The sequence below is a fragment of the Geotrypetes seraphini genome, chromosome 2, assembly GCF_902459505.1.
Source record: "Geotrypetes seraphini chromosome 2, aGeoSer1.1, whole genome shotgun sequence".
Lineage (NCBI taxonomy): Eukaryota > Metazoa > Chordata > Amphibia > Gymnophiona > Dermophiidae > Geotrypetes > Geotrypetes seraphini.
This window is the reverse complement of record NC_047085.1, coordinates 484,103,496-484,128,356: the sequence shown is the minus strand read 5'-3', so window position 1 is coordinate 484,128,356 and position 24,861 is coordinate 484,103,496. Positions and strand designations below refer to the sequence as shown.

Here is a 24,861-nt window from a genome sequence, read left to right as displayed (position 1 = left end):
ATGCAAACTGGTCTCCACTGCATACAGTGGCAATCTATGCAAACAGCAGCAAAAAATTAAAAAGGATTGGCAGATTTATAAGCAATTATGGGAGCCTGTTAGACAACACAATTGGCAGACAATCTGGAGATATCAGATTTATTCAAGGTGCTCCCTGCAACAATGTCTGATGTGTTTCGCCAAATGAGGCTGCTTTGGGTTATTTAAAATTCTGACTGGTTTTTTAATAATAGTGATTGAATTTGCACACATATTTTGTTTTACTGTCACAGTTAAATGCCCCCGAAGCAGCCTCGTTTGGTGAAACACATCAGGCACTGTTGCTGGGAGCAACTTGAATAAATATGATATTATCTCCATATTGTTTGCTGATTGTTCTGTTCCATGTTGGATTCTTTGGTGGATTGCTTGCCTTGTTGCCTTCTCATGCTTTAGACAATGCCATCTTTTACCTTGAGAAGCAGGAAGCTATATACCTAATGTTAGAGCCCTATCTTACTTAGAATGGGAGGTCTGTTGTCATCTAGGTGATCTATCCCTATAACATAGGGATTTTTTGATGGTTCAAACCAATTGTGTCACATCATAAGACATTTTGGGGCCCTTTTACCAACCTACAATTAAAAAAAGTATCCATATGTGGGTCATTCCCTTGTGCTAAGGTCATTTTTACCGCATGGGTAAAATAGCCAATTTTTTTTTCTATTTTAACTATTAATGGCCTAATTTTCCCATTAGCACATGAACACCTATTGCAATGTGGTAAGGGCTCACGTACTAAGGCAAGCTAATCAGTTTGTACTTGGCAATTTAGCTACACTAACAGATTATTACAGAAAGGGGCAGATTCTATAAATAGCATCCCGATTGTAGGCGGCAGTAGGAGTCTTACCGCTGTCTTAACCAGCCAAATGGGACACACGTTTTCTTAAAAAAAAAAAACCCTGAGGCAGGCGCCTACACTGTAGGATTTATCATGGTTAAGGAAGACGTGTTGGGACACTTAAGTTTGCCCAAGGCTTTGTTTTGCCCGGAAGTGTACTTGGGTGAGCTTAAGCAGCCCTAGGCATCATCCTAGGGCCACGAAAGATCTAATCTAATGCTTGGCTTTGTATACCGAGACTTCAATCCAGGAAAGCTCATCTCAGTTTACAATAATTAGTTAAGCCAATAAAGACTGAAGAGAAAGAGAAATCAAAAAGGAATTAGTTACCAAAATGCTTAGTAAACAGGATAGTTTTCAAAGACTTACGAAAAAAGGAAGGGAGACAGAACTTCTTAAAAAGAGTGGAAGATTATTCCAAAGTTGAGGAAACTTAAAGGTCAAAGAATGACCAAAGATCTTGGCTCCTTTGATACCTTTGCTAAAAGGACAAGATAGTTTGAATTGTTGGTCACCCCTTGCAAAAGAGAATCTATAAAGATTCCAAGATAAAGGAACTAGGGGAGTGAAAATGCCATGAAGAATTTTGAAGATGACACAAGCACATTTAAACTGGACTCTGAAATACACAGGGAGCCAATGAAGACTATGAAGCAATGGTGTCACATGATCAAAGTTATGCTTCCTGAAAATCAATCTAGCAGCAGTATTCTAGACCAATTCTAGTCTAGAAAGACAGGTTTTTGTAATACTAAGATAAATGACATTACAATAGTCAAAATGAGATAAAATGATTGACTGAACTAGGATGGAGAAGTGGTGTTGATGAAAAAGGTGTCTAACCATGCTCAACATACGCAAATTGAAAAAGCATTTTTTAATCACAGAGTTGATCTGATCCTTGAAAGAAAGCAAGGAGTCAAAAAAGACTCCCAGAATCTTGGCAGAAAACTCGATTTGTAAGGAGGATCCAGAAGCCAGTGTTACAGAGCTAGGCAAATAGTCCAATTTTGGGCCTAGCCATAATAATTTTGTCTTGGTAAAAGGACCCCTTTATTTTTAACATTTTCATAAGCAGTAGTGTGGAAAAGTTATTGGGAAAGGTTTGTCTTTTTACAAATACCTGGATGATGTGAAAAACCTGTGAAGGATCTATTGAAGCTTTGAGTACAGTCTAGAGTTTGGCAGCTAAGATTTGATACTAAGAAATGCAAGTTCCTTCTTTTTTATTTTTTATTTTTTTTGTAAATTATCTTTATTGACAAATGCAAAGGAACACACAACCACGAGTGAAACAATCAGAAACATAGCATCCATAAACAGCACTGAATATCAGAACAACAAATGATCGCAGTACAAAAAACCCCCATGGGTGAGTGCCCATCACAATTGACATTTTGAAAATATGAAACCCCGCCACACAAACATATGCAAGTCCCACTCCCACAACCCAAACCACAACAATCACTCCTCACACATACCACTAGACAGCCAAACATCCAATCATCCCAAAGCGCACCCCCTACATCCACACCGGTGCAGCCACCCGAGAAAGATCAAAAACAAAGCAAAAGCAAAAACAGAAAGACAGATGGAGAAAGAGCAACAGCCCCCACTAGGAAACAAATCAAGGAGAGGAAGTCATGCCCTCTGTCTCCAAACCGGAGCAGATCTGCAACGCTCACTGCCACAGATCTCGATAGCATCGGTGAGTCAAAGTCCCAGCCTTAGGAAGATGCTGAAGCTCATAGCGACCCACCACAGCCAAACGAGCCAGCCAATGCGAAAAGGATGCCACAGTCTCATCCACCCAATGCTGCAACAGGAGCTTTTTTACTACCAAGACAGCCATGTAAAGAACCCTGCGTTGAGAGAGCGTGAGCCCCCCCTCAATCAAATCACGCTGATCACCCAAGAGCAGAAAACCATAAGACCACGGTATAGCTCGTTGGAGAAGGCGCTCCAAAAAGGGGAGAACCTGCAGCCAGATTGCAGAAGAAGGGCACTCCAAAAAATGGTGCGTTAAGGTACCCACGAAACGCTTACATTTAACACAAACGGCGTCCTCCCAAAGACCCATACGAGCTTCCTGAGCCCGAGATAGATAAGCCCAATGCAAAATTTTAAATTGCATTTCCCTGAAGTCCATGGAAACCCCCAGGGCATGCACGGTGGCAAAGAGATCAAGAAAGGCCTAACGATCAAAGGCAATACCCAGCTCCGATTGCCACCGGGAGGCCAGTCGGTCAATAGATCCCAAATCCGAGGCGGCCTTCAGAATCCGATACCAGGTAGCTAATTTGTTAGAAGCTGGAGAGACCTGAAAAAACTGAACATCCAAGGGACCACAGAGCCAAGCATCCCCCCAACGACGGTCGAGAGATAAGTAGTAATGCCGGGCCTGAAGGTAAGCCCAGAAGTGAGTCCGAGGCAATTGCCAGTGGGTCTGCAGTTGTGCAAAAGAAGGAAACTGACCCCCCCCCCCCCACGGAGACAATATCATGAAGAGTTCTACCCCCTCTCTGCTCCCACTGCCGGAACCAGGCGTGTCCCACTCCTGGCGGAAAGTCGGAGTTCCCATACAACTGCAACAAGAGGGATGCGGCCGGAGATTTCCCCTGCCGCCGACTCCACCACCGCCACGCACGCCGCAGAGGTAAAAGATACGCAAATTTAGCCCCTCCTCCTGGAATAGCCGACAATGGGATATGCAAAAGAGACAAAACCGAGTGAGGGGCACACCAAGACTCCACCCAACTCCGGGAAGAGAATTTATAACAACCCGACCATCCTTCATGGATAAAGCGAAACAAAGCGGCGACATTATAATAGCGAAGATCAGGAAGGTTTAAACCACCCCTATATTTATCCAAGGCCAAGGTTGCAGAGCTAATCCGGGCCCGCTTATGATGCCAAATGAAAGAGGAAATAAGCGAACGAAACAGACGCACCTCCTTAGCATTAACCCAGATTGGCATAGCCTGCAACGGATACAAAATCTTGGGAAGGAGGACCATCTTAGTCAGAGCCACACGACCCCAAACCCCCAGGGGGAGTTTCTCCATTTCTCACACAAATGCCGAATCTCCTCCAAATGACGTAGCACATTATAGCGATACAGAAGCTTGAGATCAGGACTTAAATATACTCCCAGATAACGCATCGGCCCCTTCACTGGAGGGATCTCAAGGCTCGCATGCCAGGATTCCACCCGGGTGGACCGCAATGGAAGAAGTTCAGATTTATCACAGTTAACTCGCAGACCAGAAATATCTCCAAAGGAGCGGACCAAAGCAAGGACCCGCCCCAAATCCCTCCTGGGATGGTCCAGATAAAGAAGAATATCATCGGCAAAAAGGTTAATGCGACTATCCTGGACACCAATATGAATGCCCCGAATATCAGGATCATCTCGAATCCTAGCAGCTCAATAGCTAACACGAAAAGCAACGGGGACAGCGGGCAGCCCTGTCGCGTCCCCCTGCCCAAATCAAACGGTGCAGTAAACTGACCATTGACCAACAGCCTGGCCTGCGGCTGGATGTATAAGCTACTGATCCAATGATGAATAGCACCGTCAATGCCAAACTGCCGCAGAACCCAGAAGAGATATTGCCAGGAGATACTATCAAAGGCCTTTTCCATGTCCAGGCCTACAATAGCCGAATCACCATCCAGGCCACGCCTAGAATGAAGGGCCATCAAAGCACTAACTAAATTCATCGACGCATAGCGGCCCGGCACGAATCCTGCCTGGTCCTCGTGGATCAAGAGCGGCAAAAAGGCATTCAAGCGACGCGCCAAGAGTGCGGCAAAGAGTTTAGCATCCTGATTGAGGAGGGATATAGGCCGATAAGAACCCACCTGGGCCGGGTCCTTGCCAGGCTTAGGCAGCAGCACCACATGGGCCATATTAGGAGTCCCCAAGCCGCGAGACTCAGAGAGCGCATTAAACGCTCCCGCCAAAGCCGGAGAGATCTGATCCGACAGAATCTTATAGTACTCAGAGCCAAACTCATCCGGGCCCGGTGCCTTAGTCAACTTAAGCTGCTTGATACCAAGCTGCACTTCTTCCGGACTAATAGGGGCATTCAATTGCCCCAACTGGGCGTCTGTCAATCGAGGGAGCTGAAGCCCCTGAAAGAAAGCATCCCGGTCAGCGTCCGAGAATGGTCTATTCGCATACAAAGATTCATAAAAGTGAACAAATTGCTGCTGAATCTGCCGCTCCTGCGTGTAACAGGATCCCTGATGGATAGGATAACCTGCCTGGTACGCGGAGGTCGGACCAAATTAGCCAACAATCTCCCTGTCTTACCCCCCCAGGCATACAGTTTATACCGTTGAAAATAAATATCGCGAGAAGCCCGCTGTGTCAGGATGGCATTGATCTGCCGCCGGACGTTCAATAAACAAAGTTTGTCATCCAACGAGAGAGAGATGCAATGGCGTGCGCTCAACTGTCGAAGCTCCCCCGATAGAGTCAACAACTCCGCATCTAGGGACCTCCGTTTGCGAGAAAGATAAGCAATAATGAACCCCCGCAGAACCGCCTTGGAGGCCTCCCAATAGGTCACTGGACCAACATCGTCGGTATTGTTGTGTGAACTATACTCCGACCACTGTTCCCGAAGATATTTATGAAAGTCGAGATCTCGATAGAGAGAGCACGGAAATTTCCAATGGCGTTCCTCGGGGTCCGGCGTGAACTGAAGCTCCATGACTACTGGCGAATGGTCCGACAGGGGAACCTCCTCGATATCAATCCCAGACACTCTGGATAGCAGAGAGGGCGACACCAACAAGTAATCCAATCTTGCATATACATTGTGGGGATGCGAGTAGAAAGTGTAAGTGCGCTCCTCGGGGTGCAAAACCCTCCAAGTGTCCAACAGCTGCAACTGGCTAAGCAAAAAGTTTACCCCCTTGGCTCCATGGTCCCTGGTCCCACCCTTGGCCGGTCTACAATCCAGTATGGGATCAGCGGTAATATTGAAGTCCCCTCCTACTATCGGTTGGTACTCAGGATACATGGCTATCTTGGCAAGCAAAGCTGAAAAAAATTTATGATTATACACATTAGGAGCATACAGATTACATAATAACCACTTATGCCCCCATAATTCCCCCAAAACAATAACATAGCGGCCATCCCGATCTTGGAGAACTTTATGAGTATGGAAGGGCAACTGTTTATGAATAAGAATGGCAACCCCTCGCTTCCGGGCACCAAAAGAGGACGAACAGACCTCGCCCACCCAATCTCGCCGCAGCTTGAGATGCTCTGCAACCGAAAGATGGGTTTCTTGCACAAAAGCGATGTCCGTCCCCCTCCTGCAAAACCAGGATAACAATTTTTTCCTCTTAATAGGGGAATGAATCCCGTCTACATTTAAAGTAGATATGGTCAACTTAGTCATGATGAAAAAATGTCCCAAATGGAAGAACAGTATACTTGGAAATAGTATAGACGGGCAGCCCCCCAGCTAGGCTTCCCATCTTGAACCCAGGGAACCAAAAACCCCCCAAGCAGGAACACAGAACAAAAAAGCCAATGCATCCACCCCCTGACAAAATGGAATAAGGAAAAGGAAAAAACAATGTACAGCACGCCCAAAAACAGAACCAACTTAAACTCCCCTACAGAGCTCTCAAAAACCCAGGGTCCCCCAAAACAAAGAAAGTGGCAGATATTCAACAAAAACGCCCACCCACCACTGAAGGAAAAACAATGCATATACGATCCCAGCTAGAAAATCAAACAACAACCAGAGAGAAAAAATAAAGAAGGCTGGGATCCTTGAAACCAGTCCAGCCCTCGGCCCAACTGCAGGGGGGATCACGGCAAAAACACCAAACCCTGCCGGTTCCCAGTCCCACCTTCCTCCCCTGTGCACGCCAGCAGAGACTAGCCAGCAGAGCACCGGGAAGCGCAGAATCACAGTCTCGACCACCGAACAGCATGTAGACAGTCAAGAGGCAAAGACTGGGTGCAGACCGCCCCGACCATGCGGCTCAAACCACCCCGCCTGCTGCAGGGACTCCTCCATTATCGAACGCAGGCAGGGAATCCAAATAGCGCTGGGCCTCCACTCGATCAGGAAAGGTATGAGGCTTCCCCTCCCGCCAGACACGCAGAGACGCTGGGTAGACTAGCGTAAAGCGCACTCCTCTCCGATGGAACGCTGTGCACAGGGGCACCATTTCTCTGCGGAGGGACGCCACGTGGAGGGAGTAGTCATTAAATAACAGCAAATTCCGCCCCTCATATTCCAGCAAACCGGCCTTCCTGTAAGCATGCAGGATGATTTCTTTCTCTCTCCAGTTCAGGTACCGCGCTATCGCAGCTTGGGGATGGTTGGAATCCCCCGAGCGCTGCCCCAGGCGATGGGCCCGGTCACACAGAAAGCCCGCCGCCGGCAGCTCCAGACCCAGCCGCGTCGGGAGCCAGACTTGGAAAAAAGTATACAGATCTTGATCCGCCCGAAGCTCCGGCAGACCCACCACCCATAAGTTGTTCCGCCGCTGGCGGTTTTCTTGATCGTCTAGGCGGCTGGTTAGGGTGGCCACCTGAGCCTGCAGGGCGAGCACACTAGCCCGATCTTGTGAGGCCGCGTCTTCCCCATCTGATATGCGTTGCTCCGCCGCTACAATGCGGGTAGAGTGGGACTCGAAGCGCTCATTTATGCCCTCCACAGCAGATTGCAGTTTGTGCAAACGATCTTCCAGGGCCGCTGTTACCATGCGGGAGATTTCTTGGGCCCATTCATCCCACTGTGCCGGTGCCGAAAGGGGAGTCGGGGACGCCGCCATCTTAGACCCAGACAGGGCCGACTTCTGCTTTGGTGTCTTTGCTAACCGTACCGGCATTCCGGGTCCCAGCGACCCAGCGAGACACCCCCCGCACATTCCCAACCGTAGCAAATGATCCGGTGGGGGCTAAGAGAGCCAGCCAGTAGTTTAAAGGGAGTTAAGCTGGTGTTAGGAGACCCGAGGTCAGAGAGCTAAAAAAAAACACGTCCTCTCACTCCAGACTCATCACGTGACCCCCCGCAAGTTCCTTCTTTTTGATTGCATAAGCCCAAGAGAGTAGTAAAGAGTAGAGATGAAGATCTATGCACAAAACAAGAGCATGATACTATGATATAAAGAGAGAAGGATGGCTAACAGGAAAAAGGAAGAAATAGTGTTTATAAGTCTGATGAGATCTCATTTGAACTGCTTTAAGCGGTTCATAGACAGTAACGTGGAAGACAAAGGCGCTCGCCGACAACTGAGCGCAAGACGGAGGCGCGCGCCGAAGAAAAATACTGTTTTTAGGGGCTGCGACGGGGGTTTTTGTTGGGGAGCCCCCCCCCCACTTTACTTAATACAGATCGCGGCGGTGTTGTGAGGGGTTTGGGGGGTTGTAAACCCCCACATTTTAGTGAAAACGTAACTTTTCCCCTAAAAACAGGGAAAAAGTTAAGTTTTCAGTAAAATATGGGGGGTTACAACCCCCCACAACGTGGCGCAATCTGTATAAAGTAAAGTGGGGGGGTTCCCCCCCACGCCCCCCCCCGTCGTAGCCCCTAAAAAGTCTTTTTCTTCGGCGCGCACCTCCGCGCTGCGCTCAGTTGTCTGCTCGCGCCTTTGTCCCGGCGCGCTTTTGACCTGACACCGCTTTAAGCAGTTTTGGAAACCAAACCTTTGAAACAGCATAAACTGAATGGAGTTGGTCCAGAAGGCAGGAAATAAAATGATCAGTGGTGGTCTTCAAGGTTTAAATGCAAAGGATATAGACCTCTTTCAATAGAAAGGAAGCTCTGAAGTGAGGTTTAAGATAGAAAGGGGTAGATTCAGGAGTAATTTAGGGACACATTTCCTGACAGGAGTCATCATGGATGCCTTAACAGACTCCTAGCAGAGGTGGCAGAGATAAAAATGTATCTGAATTTGAGAAAGACTGAGACAAGCTCAGAGGATCTGTGAAGGAGATGAAAAGATTGTAATGATGATCCATTGACATGGATGGGCAATAGAGAATAACACAGTGAGAAAATTCATCACCGTTCCAGTCTCCACGGATAACCACGGGAAACCATCTCCATGTCATTCTTTAAAGAGAGAGGGAAGACTCAGAGTATGAATGGGCACAGCCACTGACCCTCAAGCCTTGCATTGAAGAATGCTAGTATAGAAGGACTGTGGTTGAGATAGACACTAAAGAATGACAGTCTCTGGTATCCAGAACTGCTATTGTGATGTCATAATGCCTCATTCAACCAATGCCTAAGAGCCAACCTCATCAGTGATGTCACAATGGCTTAACTGTCCTATACTTGGCTCAAATAAGAATCAGAGTATGAATGGGCAAAGCCACTGACCCTCCAGCCTTGTACTGAAGAATGCTGGTGTAGAAGGACTGAGGTTGAAATAGACACTAAAGAATGACACGGGATTGTTTCCCGTGGTTATCCGTGGGGACGGGAATGGTGATGAATTTTCTCACTGTTTCATTCTCTAATGGGCAGACTAGATTTTACTTAAAGTAACCTGCCTGATGCTTACCAAATAAGAAAGGGTTACACTTGTGAAGAACCTGCCTTCTTTTCAAATGAGAAGTAAAACACTTAAAAAAAAAAATTATTTATAGTTTTAGACATTATATACAAGCATTAAACTTGATTAAGTAACACAAATTAATAACATCTGAGGAAAAACAACAGAAAAGCTTGTTACAAAAAAACAAGAAGTCATCTTTATCTCCTCCTTAGACCACTATAATAAGGGAAACTTTAAGGGATCCTTTTACTAAGCTGCGTTAGCGTTTTTAGCACACGCAGCATTTTAGCGCCACGCTAAACCTGCGCTACGTGGATAGAACTAATGCCAGCTCAATGCTTGCGTTAAGGTCTAGCGCACGCGGCAATTTAGCGCACGCTATTCTGTGCGTTAAAGCCCTAACGCGGCTTAGTAAAAGGAACCCTAAGTTTTAGGAGAACTTGGGAAACATTCAAATATTCCAGGGAAAAGGCCTTTTCCCTGTAAAACACATATTTTAATGGGGCACCGCCACAGATTGAATTTTAAAATTTATCAGGCATTTTTTGAATAGTTCTTGGGGGATCAGTAGTAGGCATGTTGAGAAACTTAAGCACTCAGATATTAAGAAGAGCACCACAAGGTGCCCTAGTGCACACAAAGTGCATATTAGATGTCCTTGCATAAAAGCCTTTTGGAATTTAATTTGGCCCCAAATTAACATATTACTAGAAAATCATATTGGTCTCTCATATGATACCATATTATTTGGTACTGCAATGAGAACACAAAGTCCAATATCAGCAAACAATAACAAATTGCTTTTAATATTGACAGGAGTTGCCATGCAGCAAATCACACAAAATTGGAAGGATTATACCAAGCTAAATTATACATTCTGGTGGAACTCGGTGTGTCACATATACAAAATGGAGAAAATATTGGCATTACAACAAGGAAATATAAAAAATTTTAAGAAAATATGGGATCCATTGACAAAATATTCTAAAGATCAGATATCTTAACACATTGATAATAATAATATAGGGTTAGGGAGGGAAATATAGAAATTAATATGAGGAAAAATGAAAAAACAAATAACAGGGGAAAGGGATTCAATATATATGATATGATATTGTACATACAACTATAATTATTATAAACTAAATATTATGTTATTCATTTATTGTAAGAATGAAAATTTTATAAATAAAAATTTAAAAAAAAAAAAAAAAAGAGAAACTTAAGCACTCAGATATTAAGAAGAGCACCACAAGGTACCCTAGTGCACACAAAGTACATATTAGATGGGCAATAATATACTGTACACTAACACATGCATGCTCTCAGATTCAGCTCGTCCTGGCAACTCAAGTCAATTGCTTTGCCTGCTTCCCACAGAGAATTACCCTATTCCAATAAGAGATGGACGAGAAAGATGGCTTCTTACATTTGTTAACCTGATCTGGAAGTTCTGAGGTTGTGGGTAGAGAATGGCACGGGGACAAATTTTTCCCCATCCTCACGGGAACTCATTTTCCCGTCCTGGCGAGTTCTTTTCCTGTCCCTGCCCCATTCCTTTAAGCTCCGTCCTCATCTGCACAAGCCTCAAACACTTTAAAATCCTAAGTGTTCAAGGCTTGTGTGGTTAAGGCAGAGCTTGCAGGAGTTGGGACGGGACGGGAAAATTGGATTCCTGTGGGGACAGGGACAAATTTGTCCCCGTGTCATTCTCTAGTTATGGGTTTAATCCCCCGCACCGCTCCTTGTGACCCTGGGCAAGTCACTTAACACTTCTTTGCCCCAGGTCCTGTAGTTAGATTGTGAGCCTGCCGGGACAGATGGGGAGAAATATTTAGAGTACCTGAATGTAAATTGCATTGAATAGAAGCAGTATATAAGAAAATATAAATAATGTTCCTATAGCCTATGTTTCATTGCTTGATGGCCTGTTTAAGAAAACAAGAAAATTAACTTTTTGGTGTAACGGAAGTGTTACTCTCGTCACCATTCCTTGTCCCAAATTTAATTTCCTGCTGCTAGGCTAGATTTCAAGTTTACTGTAGCTTGGTGCTAGAAATACTATGTTTACTGTTTGTTTTATAGTAGACATTTCTAAAGAAGATAGACAGCAATTGCAGCTTGCTATCATTCATGTTTTATTTCTTTATTGTAAAGGCTTGCTATTCAAATAGAAGAGAATGAGTCCCTGAAGGCTGCTGTGAAGAGCACACTGAAAACAAAAGAGGACGACCTCAGATTGTACCACGAGATGATAGAGCAAGTGAAGCAGATCTTTTTGCATGCTCTACGACAACTTAAGCAAGAAAAGAATTGACGCACCTATTTCTCTTAGGAGACCAGGACAAAAACTGGTCGTGAGAAATTAATATAAACCTGTACACCATTTTCTCAGAGACCTTCAGGAGTCCTTCTGACACACTAGAGTGCAAGACTTCAGAAAGACCACACTCTGGGATTCGCCGATGCTTCTCTTGTAGATTGTTTTCAATAAAGTGATCTCTCAACAAGCAAAAGTCAAAATGAAAGACTGTTTGCCAGAATAGTAACAACCATTTTCCAAGCATCAACTAGCTGCCCTGTCTTCTGGCGTCCCTTGCAGCTGTTACCACCCTTAGCATCTCGCAAAAGAGAGCCTGATTTGGGAAGCTGAGAGGGCAGTTTTCAAACTGTTTGCACTGGGACAAAAATCATGGTTCCTCTTTACATGTACTTGTCATCTTTGCACCAGTTTTCAGAGAGGAAGTGCAATCGTACTTTCACTCTGAAATTTGCCCCAAGTAAAAAGTTCTTTCTATTGCTTGCATCTACTTTTGGTACAAGTAGTTGTTTTTTTTTTTTTAAATTAGAAAACTGTTTCTCTGAAAGATTTAATCAATTTGGTGTTTTCATCGCTCCCAAACTCTTCCCCAGGACTGCCTTCCCTCAGTGTGCTAATAGTACACAAGTTAGGGACCACCATGCATACTTTTAACTATATTTAGGTGGCCAGTTTATGTGGGCAAACCTTGTACTTCCATTGTTTGCTGGTTTGTGATACATCCACAAGAGCTCAGATCACCACTATATTGAATACAAGATCTTTGTGCTGCACGTTTGTCTGCAGTTACTGGATCTTTTCAAAGTTTCCCGCAAAGCTTGGCAATATCTATGAATATTCAGTTTCTATCTCAAGAAAAGTTCATTTCCTTTTAATTTGTGAATCCGGTTAATCTTTGACAGGCTTTGCTTTAACATTTGGGTTCCTCTAGTAACAGAAAATGGCAGTATGTCAGAGACACTTTAGTGTTCACTGGTATGACCTTTTCGCTCCACTTCACTGATAGATTTTTTTTTTTTTATTTTATTACTAAGACCAGATTTTTGTGTGGACTGTGTCCTGAGGTAACAGGGCCTGATTTTATAGTGGGAAATTCAGGATAAGTAAAAAGTTCCCAGATGTAAAATGTAAATAGTTCAAACACAATAGAATCTACTACAGTTTATCATTTTCAGAGCACTCCTAAATGTATGAAGCACTATTTATTTATTTAAAAAAAATTGTTAGCCATACCATCTGCTATTCTGTACAACATATAACAAAACATTCATGATATAAAGAATATAAGGTTGTGTTTGAATATTTTAATACATCACATACACACAAACTCAAGAAACCAATATTAAATAAGGTTCCTCAGGAGCCTGATAAATAAATGTGTCTGGCTTAAGTCAAATGACCATTGCTAAAGTACTCAGACTACAAATTAACAACCATCATTCCATCACATTCCAACTTCGTTTCCCCCCAGTGAGAGGTTGTAAACTGAAAAAACACCATGAACATCTTCTCTCGCACCAAGCAGCATCATGGGGTAAAGACCTAGAACAATTGCTTTCGCCCACTACTTATGGGGAATTTAGGAAACGTCTGAAAACACACCTGTTCCTAAAGTATCTAGACAACTGATCCTCTCATCTCTCTCCCCTCTATAGCGATTAACTTGTTCTATTGATCACTCTCTCCTCAAAAATGGATTTCCTGTCCTATTAACCCTCTTTCTTCCTCCCCTCTTAAAGTCAATCAATTTGTACCTTTGCTTAATCTTTGTAAACCGCATAGAACTTCACGGTATTGCGGTATACAAGCTGTTATTATTATTATTATCACATAAAATACAGGCAGTCCCTGAGTTACAGACATCCAACTTAAGTACAACTCGTACTTAAGAACATGGTTGCAGCTTCATTTAATTTCACTGAGCTGTATTTTCAGTGGCACAGACTCCTACACTTCTCCTGTAGCACGATGCATGGCCACATTAAAAACAGTTATTTGTGCATACTGTACCTTAGAGGGAACACTGGTACAGTTGCCTCTTTTGTCAGCTGGGAGCAGAGGGAAGGGGCAAGAATCTTAAAATCTACAAATTTTGAGTTACATACAAATCCGGCTTAAGAACAGCTTTAAAAACGCAACTTGTTCTTAACCCGGGGACTTCAATAAACATGATAAAGAAAACAAAAATAATGAACTAAGATTGAAACCTTACTGGAAGTCTTGGAAAGAAAAAAAGTACTTTTACATTTCTTCTAAAAACCAAAGAAGTAGTTAAGCATGGATCTAAATTCCCCTGGAAGGAGTTTCACAGGTTAGGGCCAACCACCATAAGCATATAGGATACATGTTTCCTTCAAAAATAGGGCAATTAAAGGCAGAGTATATGCATCATATTATGACCCACTGACCATAAAGCACAGTGGGTTTTAATACATAGCTGACACAGAAGAGAAATTTACTACCAAATGCTCAATGGATTAAAATACAAATAGAAAATGTTATTAGTCAAGGAATAAGAAGCCAGTACAACGAGTAGAGGATGGGAGATATATTATCAGAATGATGGGCACCAACTAATATCCAGCAACTCTGTAAAGGATTTTTAGTCAAATGCAATGTATTAGTCTGTAAAACTGTGTGAAGGTCATCAGGGCATAAAAACAACTTACGTCTTCATACCTACTAGATGGTGCTTATCAAAAGCATTCTTGCTCACTGCCTTTACCTAAGAACGCAAGGACAAGGCAGAGTCAAAGATTCTGTATTTGGGCAGAAATTGGGATAGTCCAATCACCTAAGTAAACTTATTAGAGGAGACTAGCTAAAGAGTCATCGCCTCAGTTTTATTAACATTAAGGGGGTCATTTCATAAAGCTTTATGTGTGGGTAAGTCCTATTTTACTTGCGGAAATTTTTTTTTTTAATACAATGAATGTGAAAGAACATCGTTGCAAGAAGGCATGTATAGTACTTTTACATGACTGCATGTACGTATCTTCAGAGGCATAGTTTGGGTCAGCCTGGGTGGAGTTGTGAAAAACTTGTACAGTTGATCAAATATGCACAAACACACCTGCATTTATACTTTTGAGCAGGTATAAATGTGTGTGTGTGCAATGTCTGCAGGTTTTGCTCTCCCTCTCGTGAATAACACATTAGTCAACTCCTAGAACCTCATCTTCCAAAGTTATTCTTTCATTGTTTGGTTATCGTCCTTCTGTAACCCGTATATACTGTTATTCTCCACTGTATCCTGTTATCACTTGATTCTCTGCTATGTAATTCTTTTGGAAAAATCCAGATATCTTATAATTTATAACCCTCTACCAGACCATGTAAAGTACATGAATCACTGTTATGTAATTCTCTCGGTAATCATTGTTACATAATTCTCTTGGTAATGTCCAGATCTCTTATAATTTGTAATCCGCCTAGAACCGCAAGGCACAGGCGGAATAGAAATCACTAATGTAATGTAATGTTTTGGGAGACGGTAAGACACATCGGGGTTGTGTTATGGGATGAGAAAAGGATAGAGACTGCAGTTACTGTACCCCATGGTGTCATTTGTGCAGTGCACCTAAGGCCCTCTTTTACTAAGCCGTGGCGGAGGTTTCTACTGCGGTCCAGAGCATTCAGCGCTTCAGGTTGTGGTAGAAATCTCTACTGCGGTTTAGTAAAAACAGGAGGGGGTTAATACATTCTTCGTAACCCTGCAGGTGACACATTCATCAGACAGGTCATCATAGCAACACTCATCAACCCTCCCTTCCTCATGGGGGGAGGGGGGTAGAAGCCATTGCAGTGGACTCAGAATTTGGATATCAGATAGGATATTTTATTATTAAACTATTCACAGGAGAAATATTTATAATACTCTCATACCCAAAAATATTTAAATAATGTGATGTGAAGTGCTCAGCCCACCAACCAAAGTGCTTATATGTTCAAAAGCAAAGGTTGCCAAAGGGACCATCATAGCACATTCATGGTCCCAATCTGTCTAAACCACATGACTGACATTTTCTATCAAGAAATCATATATAACATCACTTTATTTCTTTATTCATTCAATTTTTTATATCGTTCTCCCAGGAGAGCTCAGAATGGTTTACATAGAAACATAGAATATGATGGCAGAAAAGGGCCACCGGCCCAACAAGTCTGCCCATTCTAATGACCCTCCCCCCTAAGTTCTTCTTTGAAGTGATCCCACATGCTTAACCCATTTTTTCTTAAAATCTAGCACATTGCTGGCCCCAATTACCTGCAGTGGAAGATCATTCCAATGATCAACCACCCTTTCGGTGAAGAAATACTTCCTGGTGTCGCTATGAAATCTCCCACCCCTGAGTTTCAATGGATGCCCTCTTGTTGCCGTAGGTCCTTTAAGGAAAAATATATCCTCTTCTACCTCAATACGGCGCGTAACATATTTGAACGTCTCAATCATGTCACCCCTCTCTCTGCGTTCCTCGAGTGAGTATAGCTGCAACTTACCCAGACGTTCCTCATATGGGAGATCCTTGAGTCCTGAGACCATCCTGGTGGCCATTCGCTGAACCGACTCAACTCTCAGCACATCCTTTTGATAATGTGGCCTCCAGAATTGTACACAATATTCCAGATGAGGTCTCACCATGGACCTGTACAACGGTATTACAACTTCAGGCTTCCGGCTGACGAAACTTCTACAGATAAAACCCAGCATTTGTCTAGCCTTGGATGATGCTTTCTCCACTTGATTGGCAGTCTTCATATCTTCACTAATGATCACTCCTAAGTCCCGTTTTGCTGCAGTTCTAGCTAAGGTCTCACCATTTAGGGTGTAAGTTCTGCATGGATTTCTGCTGCCAAGGTGCATTACCTTACACTTTTTGGCATTAAAACTTAGCTGCCAAGTTGTGGACCAATGTTCCAGTAAGAGTAGTTATCCCAGGACAAGCAGGCAGGTATTCTCACTAATGGGTGACGTGATCCAACGAAGCCCCAATGTGGACGCCTCACAAGCATTTTTGCTTGATGAAACTGAAAGTTTCGAGTCGCCTGCACCGCGCATGCGCGAGTGCCTGCCCGCCCACACCGGGGCACGTCTCCTCAGTTCTTACTTTTCCGCGGAGCCGAGAAGTCCGTCTTCGACTCTCTGCGTGAAGATTTTCACTTGTGCCTTCTAAAGTCCGCGGTTTTGGGTTATTTTTCTCTTAATTGCTGATTTTCGTCGTTTTTTCTTGTTTTAAAAAAAAAAAAAAAAAATTTCTTCCATTCGTCCAACCGGGCAGGCCACGTGGCCGCAGCCCAGCGGTTTCAATCTTGCGGCGGAGCTTTTCCGGCCTATCACCGGTTTTTAAAAGTGTGCCAAATGCCAGCGCGCGATCTCGCTAACGGACCCTCATCGACGCTGTATTCGGTGTCTTGGGCCTCAACACCTTCCGAAATCGTGCCGGCCTTGCTCCACACTCACTGCACGTGCTTTCAAACGCCGTTGCGTCTTGTGGGAGTCGCTGTTCAGCATGGAGTCCTCGAGGGAGTAATCTTCATCGAAAGGCCCCTCACCTTCGACATCATCCGCTGCTCCCCAGCCTTTCACCTCTGCGGCGCCGAGTCTCATCAAGCCTGCCTCGTTCATGCCGGCCCCGACTCCAGCGCCTGCTGCGATGCCTTCCTCAGTCTCTTCAGATCAGGTAGCACAGCAGCCTATTCCACCAGTAGTGTTAAAAGTGCCCAAGGCTTCTAGGCCCAAGCACTCACACACTACCCCCAAAGAACGCGAGGCCCGTGCAGGCGGTCCCATTGCTGATGCGGATCCGTCCTTGCCGATCTCGTTCCAGACCTTGTTAGAGAAGCAATTCATTGAGCTCTTCACCACCATAGGGCCTAAGCTTCTCTCTCAAATCCAGCCTGGGCATGGGGAGGCCTCCCGCGAGGTCGAGTCGCCTCCAGTGCCTCAGCGATACACACACTCTCTACAAGGAGCAGAGTCTCTGCCCATGCCTCCATTGGAACCGATTCACTCGATGCAAGGAGTAGAGTCTTTGCGAGTGCCTCCATCGGAACCCATCCACTCGATGCAAGGAGCAGAGTCTTTGTGAGTGCCTCCGTTGGAGCTGATCCACCCGATGCAGGGGTTCGAGTCCCTATGAGTACCCCGGGGTGATCCCAGCCATCCACCTGTGCTTCGATCAGCCCCACCCACTACCTGGGGGCCTCAGCGAAGTTCCAATCGCCTCGTTCTTCGAGGCCGATATCCAAACACAGTTTGCATCGGTCGAGGCATTCATCGAGGCACTCGTCCAGGCATGCCTTGCCTCATCGGAAGCAGCCTTTTCTTGAGTATTCTCCACAGGCTACTTCACCTCCTCCGATGCCGGAGCTCGAGGATACGCTGGGGTTGTTATCACCACCACGATCCCCGTCCTCCTTGGATCCAGAGGCCTTGACATCCTCGAGCCCTTTTCGAGGCCCTGCTTTGGCTGACCAGCTGTCGTTCTCCTCATTCCTTCGACAGATGGCAGACAACCTGGACATCCACCTGGACACAGGCTCCAAATTCTCCAAAGAATATCTGGAGACTCTGCACCTCCCTCAACCGCCTGCTGAATCCCTCAAGCTCCCTCTACATAAGCTGCTGGATCAGACCTTTATGCGATGCCTTGAAACACCTTATTCCATCCCCGCTGTACCGGGCAAATTGGATACCAGGTACCGCATGGTGCACCATAAAGGGTTTGACGGTTCCCAACTCTCTCACCAATCCCTTCTGATGGGGTCCTCTCTGAAGCAGTCTCACCCCTCCCAGGTCTACGCTGCCGTTCCACCTGGTAGAGAGGGCAAGACCATAAAATGATTTGGCAGGAGGATTTATCAGAACTCCATGATGACATCCAGGGTTCTGAACTACAACTTCCATTTCGTCACATATTTTGAGTTCTTCCTGTCGGTACTCCAGAAGTTCTCGCCCTATGTGGACCCTAGGGCACAATCCGAGTACCAGGAGGTTCTGGCCTCGCTGTCCCAGCTCCGGTTACAACTGATGCAGTCATCCTACGATGCCTTTGAACTCTCGGGCTGGGCTACAGCATGTGCGGTGGCCATGCGCCGGCTGGCATGGCTCAGGACCATCGATATGGACCCTAATCTCCAGGACAGGCTTGCCAATGTTCCATGCGCTGGTACCGACCTCTTTGATGAATCCATCGAGGCGGCGACCAAGAAGCTCTCGGACCACAAGAAATCCTTCCAATCCATCCTGCGTCCGAAGCCTAAGCCTGCTCCTCCTCGTCCATCACGCCCACCGTTGATATACCAGCGGCGTTACCCACCTAAGCAGGCTCCCCCCATCCGACAGCCTGTGAAGCGACAGCATTCCCAGAAGCACCAACATAAGCCTCAGCCATCTACTGCCCCTAAGGCTCCTCAGCCCTTTTGACTGTCTCATAGGGACGTGACCTCAGTCGTCCTGCCATTTTCAGTTGCTCCACCAATTGGAGGTCATCTCCATCACTTTTACCATCGATGGACGACCATTACCACCGACCTCTGGGTCCTTTCCATCATCAAAGAAGGATACTCTCTCCAGTTCGATCGAATCCCCCCGGAACATCCTCCAAGAGAGTATCTTTCCAACTTGACCCAGACCGCCCTTCTTCTTCAGGAAGCTCAGGCTCTAATACAGCTTGGAGCCATCGAGCCGGTTCCTGTGTCTCAACAGAACAAGAGTTTTTACTCCCTGTACTTCCTTGTTCCGAAGAAGACGAGCGATCTGCGACCTATTTTGAATCTCAGGGTGCTCAACAAGTTTCTGGTCAAAGAGAAGTTTTGCATGTTGACCCTGACATCCTTGTATCCCCTCCTCGAGCAGAACGACTGGTTATGCTCTTTGGATCTCAAGGAGGCCTACACTGACATTCCCATTCATCCGGCCTCACGACAATACCTCAGATTCAGGGTGGGAAATCTTCATCTTCAATACCGAGTGCTTCCTATCGGCCTGACCTCGTCACCCAGAGTCTTCACCAAGTGCCTGGTAGTGGTGGCCGCAGCGCTCAGGAACCACAGCCTCCAGGTATTCCCCTACCTGGACGACTGGCTCATCAAGGATTCCACGTCTCAGGGAGCCGTCCTCGCGACCCAGAAGACGATTTGGTTACTGCAACATCTGGGGTTCGAAATAAACTTTCCGAAATCCCATCTACAACCTTCCCAGACTCTTCCCTTCATCGGAGCTGTTCTGGATACTACCCAACTCAGAGTGTTCCTCCCTCCCCAACGTCGGGAAGCTCTCCTCCATCTTTGCCACTTGGTGTCCTCTCGCCCGTCCATCTCGGTGAGACACATGATGGTTCTGGGCCACATGGCCTCTACAGTTCACGTGACTCCTTTTGCCAGACTTCACCTCAGGATTCCCCAGTGGACTCCGGCATCTCAGTGGACGCAGATATCCGACCCTCTGTCCCGACACATCCAGGTCACCCCCGCTCTGCAACAGTCTCTTCGCTGGTGGATGCTATCCTCCAATCTATCCAGAGGTTTGCTGTTTCAAAAGCTCCCCATCAGAAAGTCCTCACGACCGACTCGTCCACTTATGGCTGGTGGGCTCATCTGGACAGTCTCCGCATTGAGGGTTATTGGACCAGCACAGACCGCCAGTGCCACATCAATCTCCTGGAACTCAGGGCGATTTTCCATGCTCTCAATGCCTTCCAGCACCTACTTCAGGACAAGGTGGTCCTCATTCGCATGGACAACCAACTCGCCATGTATTATATCAACAAGCAGGGGGGCACGGGATCGGCCTCCCTCTGCCAGGAAGCTCTGAAAGTTTGGGATTGGGCAATTCGCTACAACACCTTCCTCAAAGCTATCTACATTCAGGGGGCGGACAACTTGAGTCACCTGCTGCAACCTCACGAGTGGACCCTCCACTCAACGCCCCTCCATCACATCTTTTCTCAGTGGGGAACACCTCAGATCGACCTCTTTCAGCCCCCCACAACTTCAAACTGCCTCAGTTCTGCTCCAGGATCTACACTCCTCACCGCCTCGAGGCAGATGCTTTTCTTCTGGACTGGATGAACCGCTTTCTATATGCGTTTCCCCCATTTCCTCTCATTCAGAAGACCCTAGTCAAACTCAAGTCAGACCATGCCACCATGATTCTGATTGCTCCACGGTGGCCCAGACAACCTTGGTACTCCCTTCTACTTCAACTCAGCAGCAGGAAGCCCTTCCTTCTATCAGCATTTCCATTGCTGCTTACACAGCATCAGGGATCCCTACTTCATCCCAACCTGCAGTCTCTACACCTGACAGCTTGGTTCCTCTCAACGTAACCCCTCTCCAGTTTTCTCAACCTGTGAGAGATGTCATAGAAGCTTCAAGGAAGCCTGCTACTAGACAATGCTACCACCATAAGTGGACTAGATTTTCTACTTGGTGTTTTTCTCATCATCATGAGCCACAACGCTCCTCCTTGTCTTCAGTTTTGGGCTATCTTTTGCACCTTTCTCATTCTGGTCTCAAGTCTACATCGATACCAGTCCATCTTACTGCAATTGCTGCTTTCCATCAGCCGCTCCAAGGGAAACCTTTCTCTGCTCATCCGGTGGTTTCCAGATTCATGAAAGGACTTTTCCAGGTCAATCCTCCCCTCAAACCGCCTCCAGTGGTTTGGGACCTCAATGTTGTTCTTTCTCAGCTTATGAAACCTCCATTTGAACCTCTTCACAAGGCTCATCTGAAGTATCTCACTTGGAAAGTGGTGTTCCTTATTGGCCTCACCTCCACTCGGCGAGTTAGTGAACTTCAAGCATTGGTGGCGGATCCACCTTTCACGGTATTCCACCATGACAAGGTGGTCCTCCTAACTCATCCAAAATTCCTCCCCAAATGGTCTCGGAATTTCATCTGAACCAATCCATTGTTCTCCATGTTTTTTCCAAAGCCTCATTCTCATCCTGGAGAATCAGCTCTTCATACTCTGGACTGTAAACGTGCCTTGGCCTTCTACCTGGAACGCACCAAGCCACACAGAACTGCTCCTCAACTTTTCATCTCCTTTGATCTGAACAAGTTGGGATGTCCCATCTCTAAGCGTACCATCTCCAACTGGATGGCGGCTTGTATCTCCTTCTGCTATGCCCAGGCTGGATTACTCTTCACAGTAAAGTCACAGCCCATAAGGTCAGAGCAATGGCAGCCTCTGTAGCCTTCCTCAGATCAACACCGATTGAGGAGATTTGTAAGGCTGCCACTTGGTCCTCGGTTCATACCTTTACTTCTCATTATTGTCTGGATACTTTCTCCAGACGGGATGGACAGTTTGGCCAAACAGTACTGCAAAATTTATTCTCCTAAGTTGCCAACTCTCCCACCATCCCATTGTGGTTAGCTTGGAGGTCACCCATTAGTGAGAATACCTGCCTGCTTGTCCTGGGATAAAGCAATGTTACTTACCGTAACAGTTATTATCCAGGGACAGCAGGCAGCTATTCTCACGTCCCACCCACCTCCCCTTGGTTGGCTTCTCTGCTAGCTATCTGAACTGAGGAGATGCGCCCCGGTCTGGGCGGGAAGGCATTCGCACATGCGCGGTGCGGGTGACTCGAAACTTTGAGTTTCATCAAGCAAAAATGCTTGTGAGCCTGCAGCACTCCACTGATCACTTCCGACGTTTTGGAAGGAGTACCATTTACTACCACCCTTTGAGGTCTTCCTCTGAGCCAGTCTTTAACCCATGCAGTCAATGTTTCTCCTACTCCCAACAAACTCATCTTGCTCTATAACCTATGGTGTGGGACACTATTGAAAGCCTTACTGAAATCCAAGTACACGACGTCCAGGGACTCCCCCATATCTAGCTTTTTCGTTACCCAGTCAAAGAAACTGATTAGATTGGATTGGCAGGACCTTCCCTTTGTAAATCCATGTTGGTGGGGATCTCATAGATTCTCATCGTTCAGGATCGTATCTAATTTGTGTTTGATTAATGTTTCCATAAGTTTACTCACTATCGATGTGAGACTTACCGGTCTGTAATTTGCAGCCTCTGTCCTGCATCCCTTTTTGTGCAATGGAATGACGTTAGCTGTTTTCCAGTCCAATGGGACTCTTCCTGTATTTATGGAAAGATTAAAGAGCGCAGATAACGGTTCCACCAGGACATCTCTCAACTCCCTAAGCTGAGAGATGTCCTGGCGGAACCGTGCTTATTCAGGTGCTCAAGCATTTTTCCCTGTCTGTCTCCGTGGGCTCACAATCTATCTAATGTACCTGGGGCAATGGGGGGATTAAGTGACTTGCCCAGGGTCACAAGGAGCAGGGTGGGTGGGCAGGCAGGAAAAGAGGGAGGCATTCCAGACCATGGTGAGAGGTAGGTGGGAAGGGAGAGAGGTGCTTTCCACACTATGGAAAGGGGTGGAAGAGAAAGAGCTGGCAGACGGCAGGGAAGGAGTAGTAGGGCATAAATGGCACAACACGGGGGTGAAGGGGTAGGGAATAGAGGGGGGAATCCCCAGAGGTAAGTAGGGAGAGTTGTAATACCAGAGGGAGGGGAGAGAAGGAGAGAGAGATGATGACCCTCTGGTGGAAGCGGAAGTGAGATATTCAGGATGTAGTTGAAAGGGAAGGGGGGAAAGAAGCTGTATATGGATAAGGATAGGAATGAAGGAAAATGCTAGACACGGGGAGGGATGAGGACACAGAGGTTGAACATGGGGAGGGGGACAGGGATAGAATCAAGGACACAGGGGAAGCTGGACAGGAAAAATGGGATGTAGAGTGAATGATGATGGATGTAGAAAGAGAATAAATGATAAATGAGCAGAAGATGATTGGCACTTGGGGATTGGAGAATAGAGTAGAAAATGGATGGACCTTTGCCAGAGCAGAAGACAGATGGACCAGAGGGTGGGGGGGGAGAGCATAAAAAAGAAAAGGACTAGGGGTAGAGGAGAAGAAGAGCAGCAGAAGATGATTAGGGAATGCTGACTCGGTGGTGAGAAGATGAGAGACAGTGAAGGCTAAGAGGATGAGTACAGAGAATGGCAATACAGGACTAAGGAGTGGGTAAGGCAATAGGAGACTAGAGAAGGAGAGGCAGCAGTAGGAGTACTAGAGAGGGGCTAGAGCTGCAAGCTTGGACATTGTCATCTTCATATTTGCAATTTAGAAAATTATTGAAATCATCATTGTTTACCAAATTTATTGGTAATTGAAAATCCAATAATTTTATTTTATAACTAAATTTTTTTGCTATTTTAACTACAAATTGTTTTCTGCAGATTTGTAAGTCACTCTATGTACACTGCAATGAACTGAAAGGTATTTGTGGTCTAGAAATGGAACAGCTGGTAGGTAAATAAGAGATGAAAAGGGGACTAAGGACTAGAGGGTGAGAGAAAGGAGAAATGAGGGCAAAATCAAATGGGCAGATATAAACACAGAGAAAGGTGGGAAAAACCAAAAAGGAAATATCAGTGGCAGATAAATGTAGAGAAGGAATGGAAAGGCAAAGAAAAGTGGGAAAAGACTGGGACCAGCCCAATATGGAAGAAAATAATGCGCAGACAACAGAGGTAGATGAGAAAAATATTGAATACTTTTTAAATGTTCTTAAGTGTGTCTGGTTTGGGACATACATCTTTTTCTATTTTTGTATTTTGCAGAGAACAGGAGAAAATGAAGTACTGTTTCTCTTTTACCAGGACTGCGTTGCTTACAAAGTCTGGTTTTCTTGGGAAGAGAGGAGGGGGTTTTCCAAGTCAGTTTTTGCCTTTATGGTTTGTTTTTTTGTGGTCCTCTATTTTGTTAAAGGTGAATGTTTGTCCATGTTCTGCGTGTATGACTGGGATGAAGGATTCTGCCAGCATGTAAAGCCTGTATAAGAATCTGTAACAATACAGCTTGTTCCAGTTTTCCAGTAATAAGTATATTGATGGGATGTGTAATATTTTAATACTCTTTTCATAGGTGGGTTAGAGGTGTTATGGTCTGATAAGTTTGCTATATAGGTTTTGAATGTCTTTTTTTGCAGGTTGGTTGTGTTATTTTGTAAAGTGTCTAACCCTATTTGAAAGCAAATCTTTGGCACCCAAAATAAAAATGCTCACCCCCATCA

The 24,861-nt window shown here is 45.6% G+C and overlaps 1 protein-coding gene across 3 annotated transcripts in view; it reads left to right on the top strand.

Annotated features, from left to right (window-relative positions):
- CCDC13 (coiled-coil domain containing 13) overlaps positions 1–13,039 on the top strand; it is a 137,704-nt gene extending 124,665 nt beyond the window's left edge. For all 3 annotated transcript variants that reach the window (XM_033931794.1, XM_033931795.1, XM_033931792.1), the window contains one exon: positions 11,585–13,039. In XM_033931794.1, coding sequence (XP_033787685.1) covers positions 11,585–11,744 — 160 coding nt within the window. In that variant the 3' untranslated portion in view covers positions 11,745–13,039. The remainder of the gene's footprint in view (positions 1–11,584) is intronic.
- Positions 13,040–24,861: the final 11,822 nt, after the last annotated feature.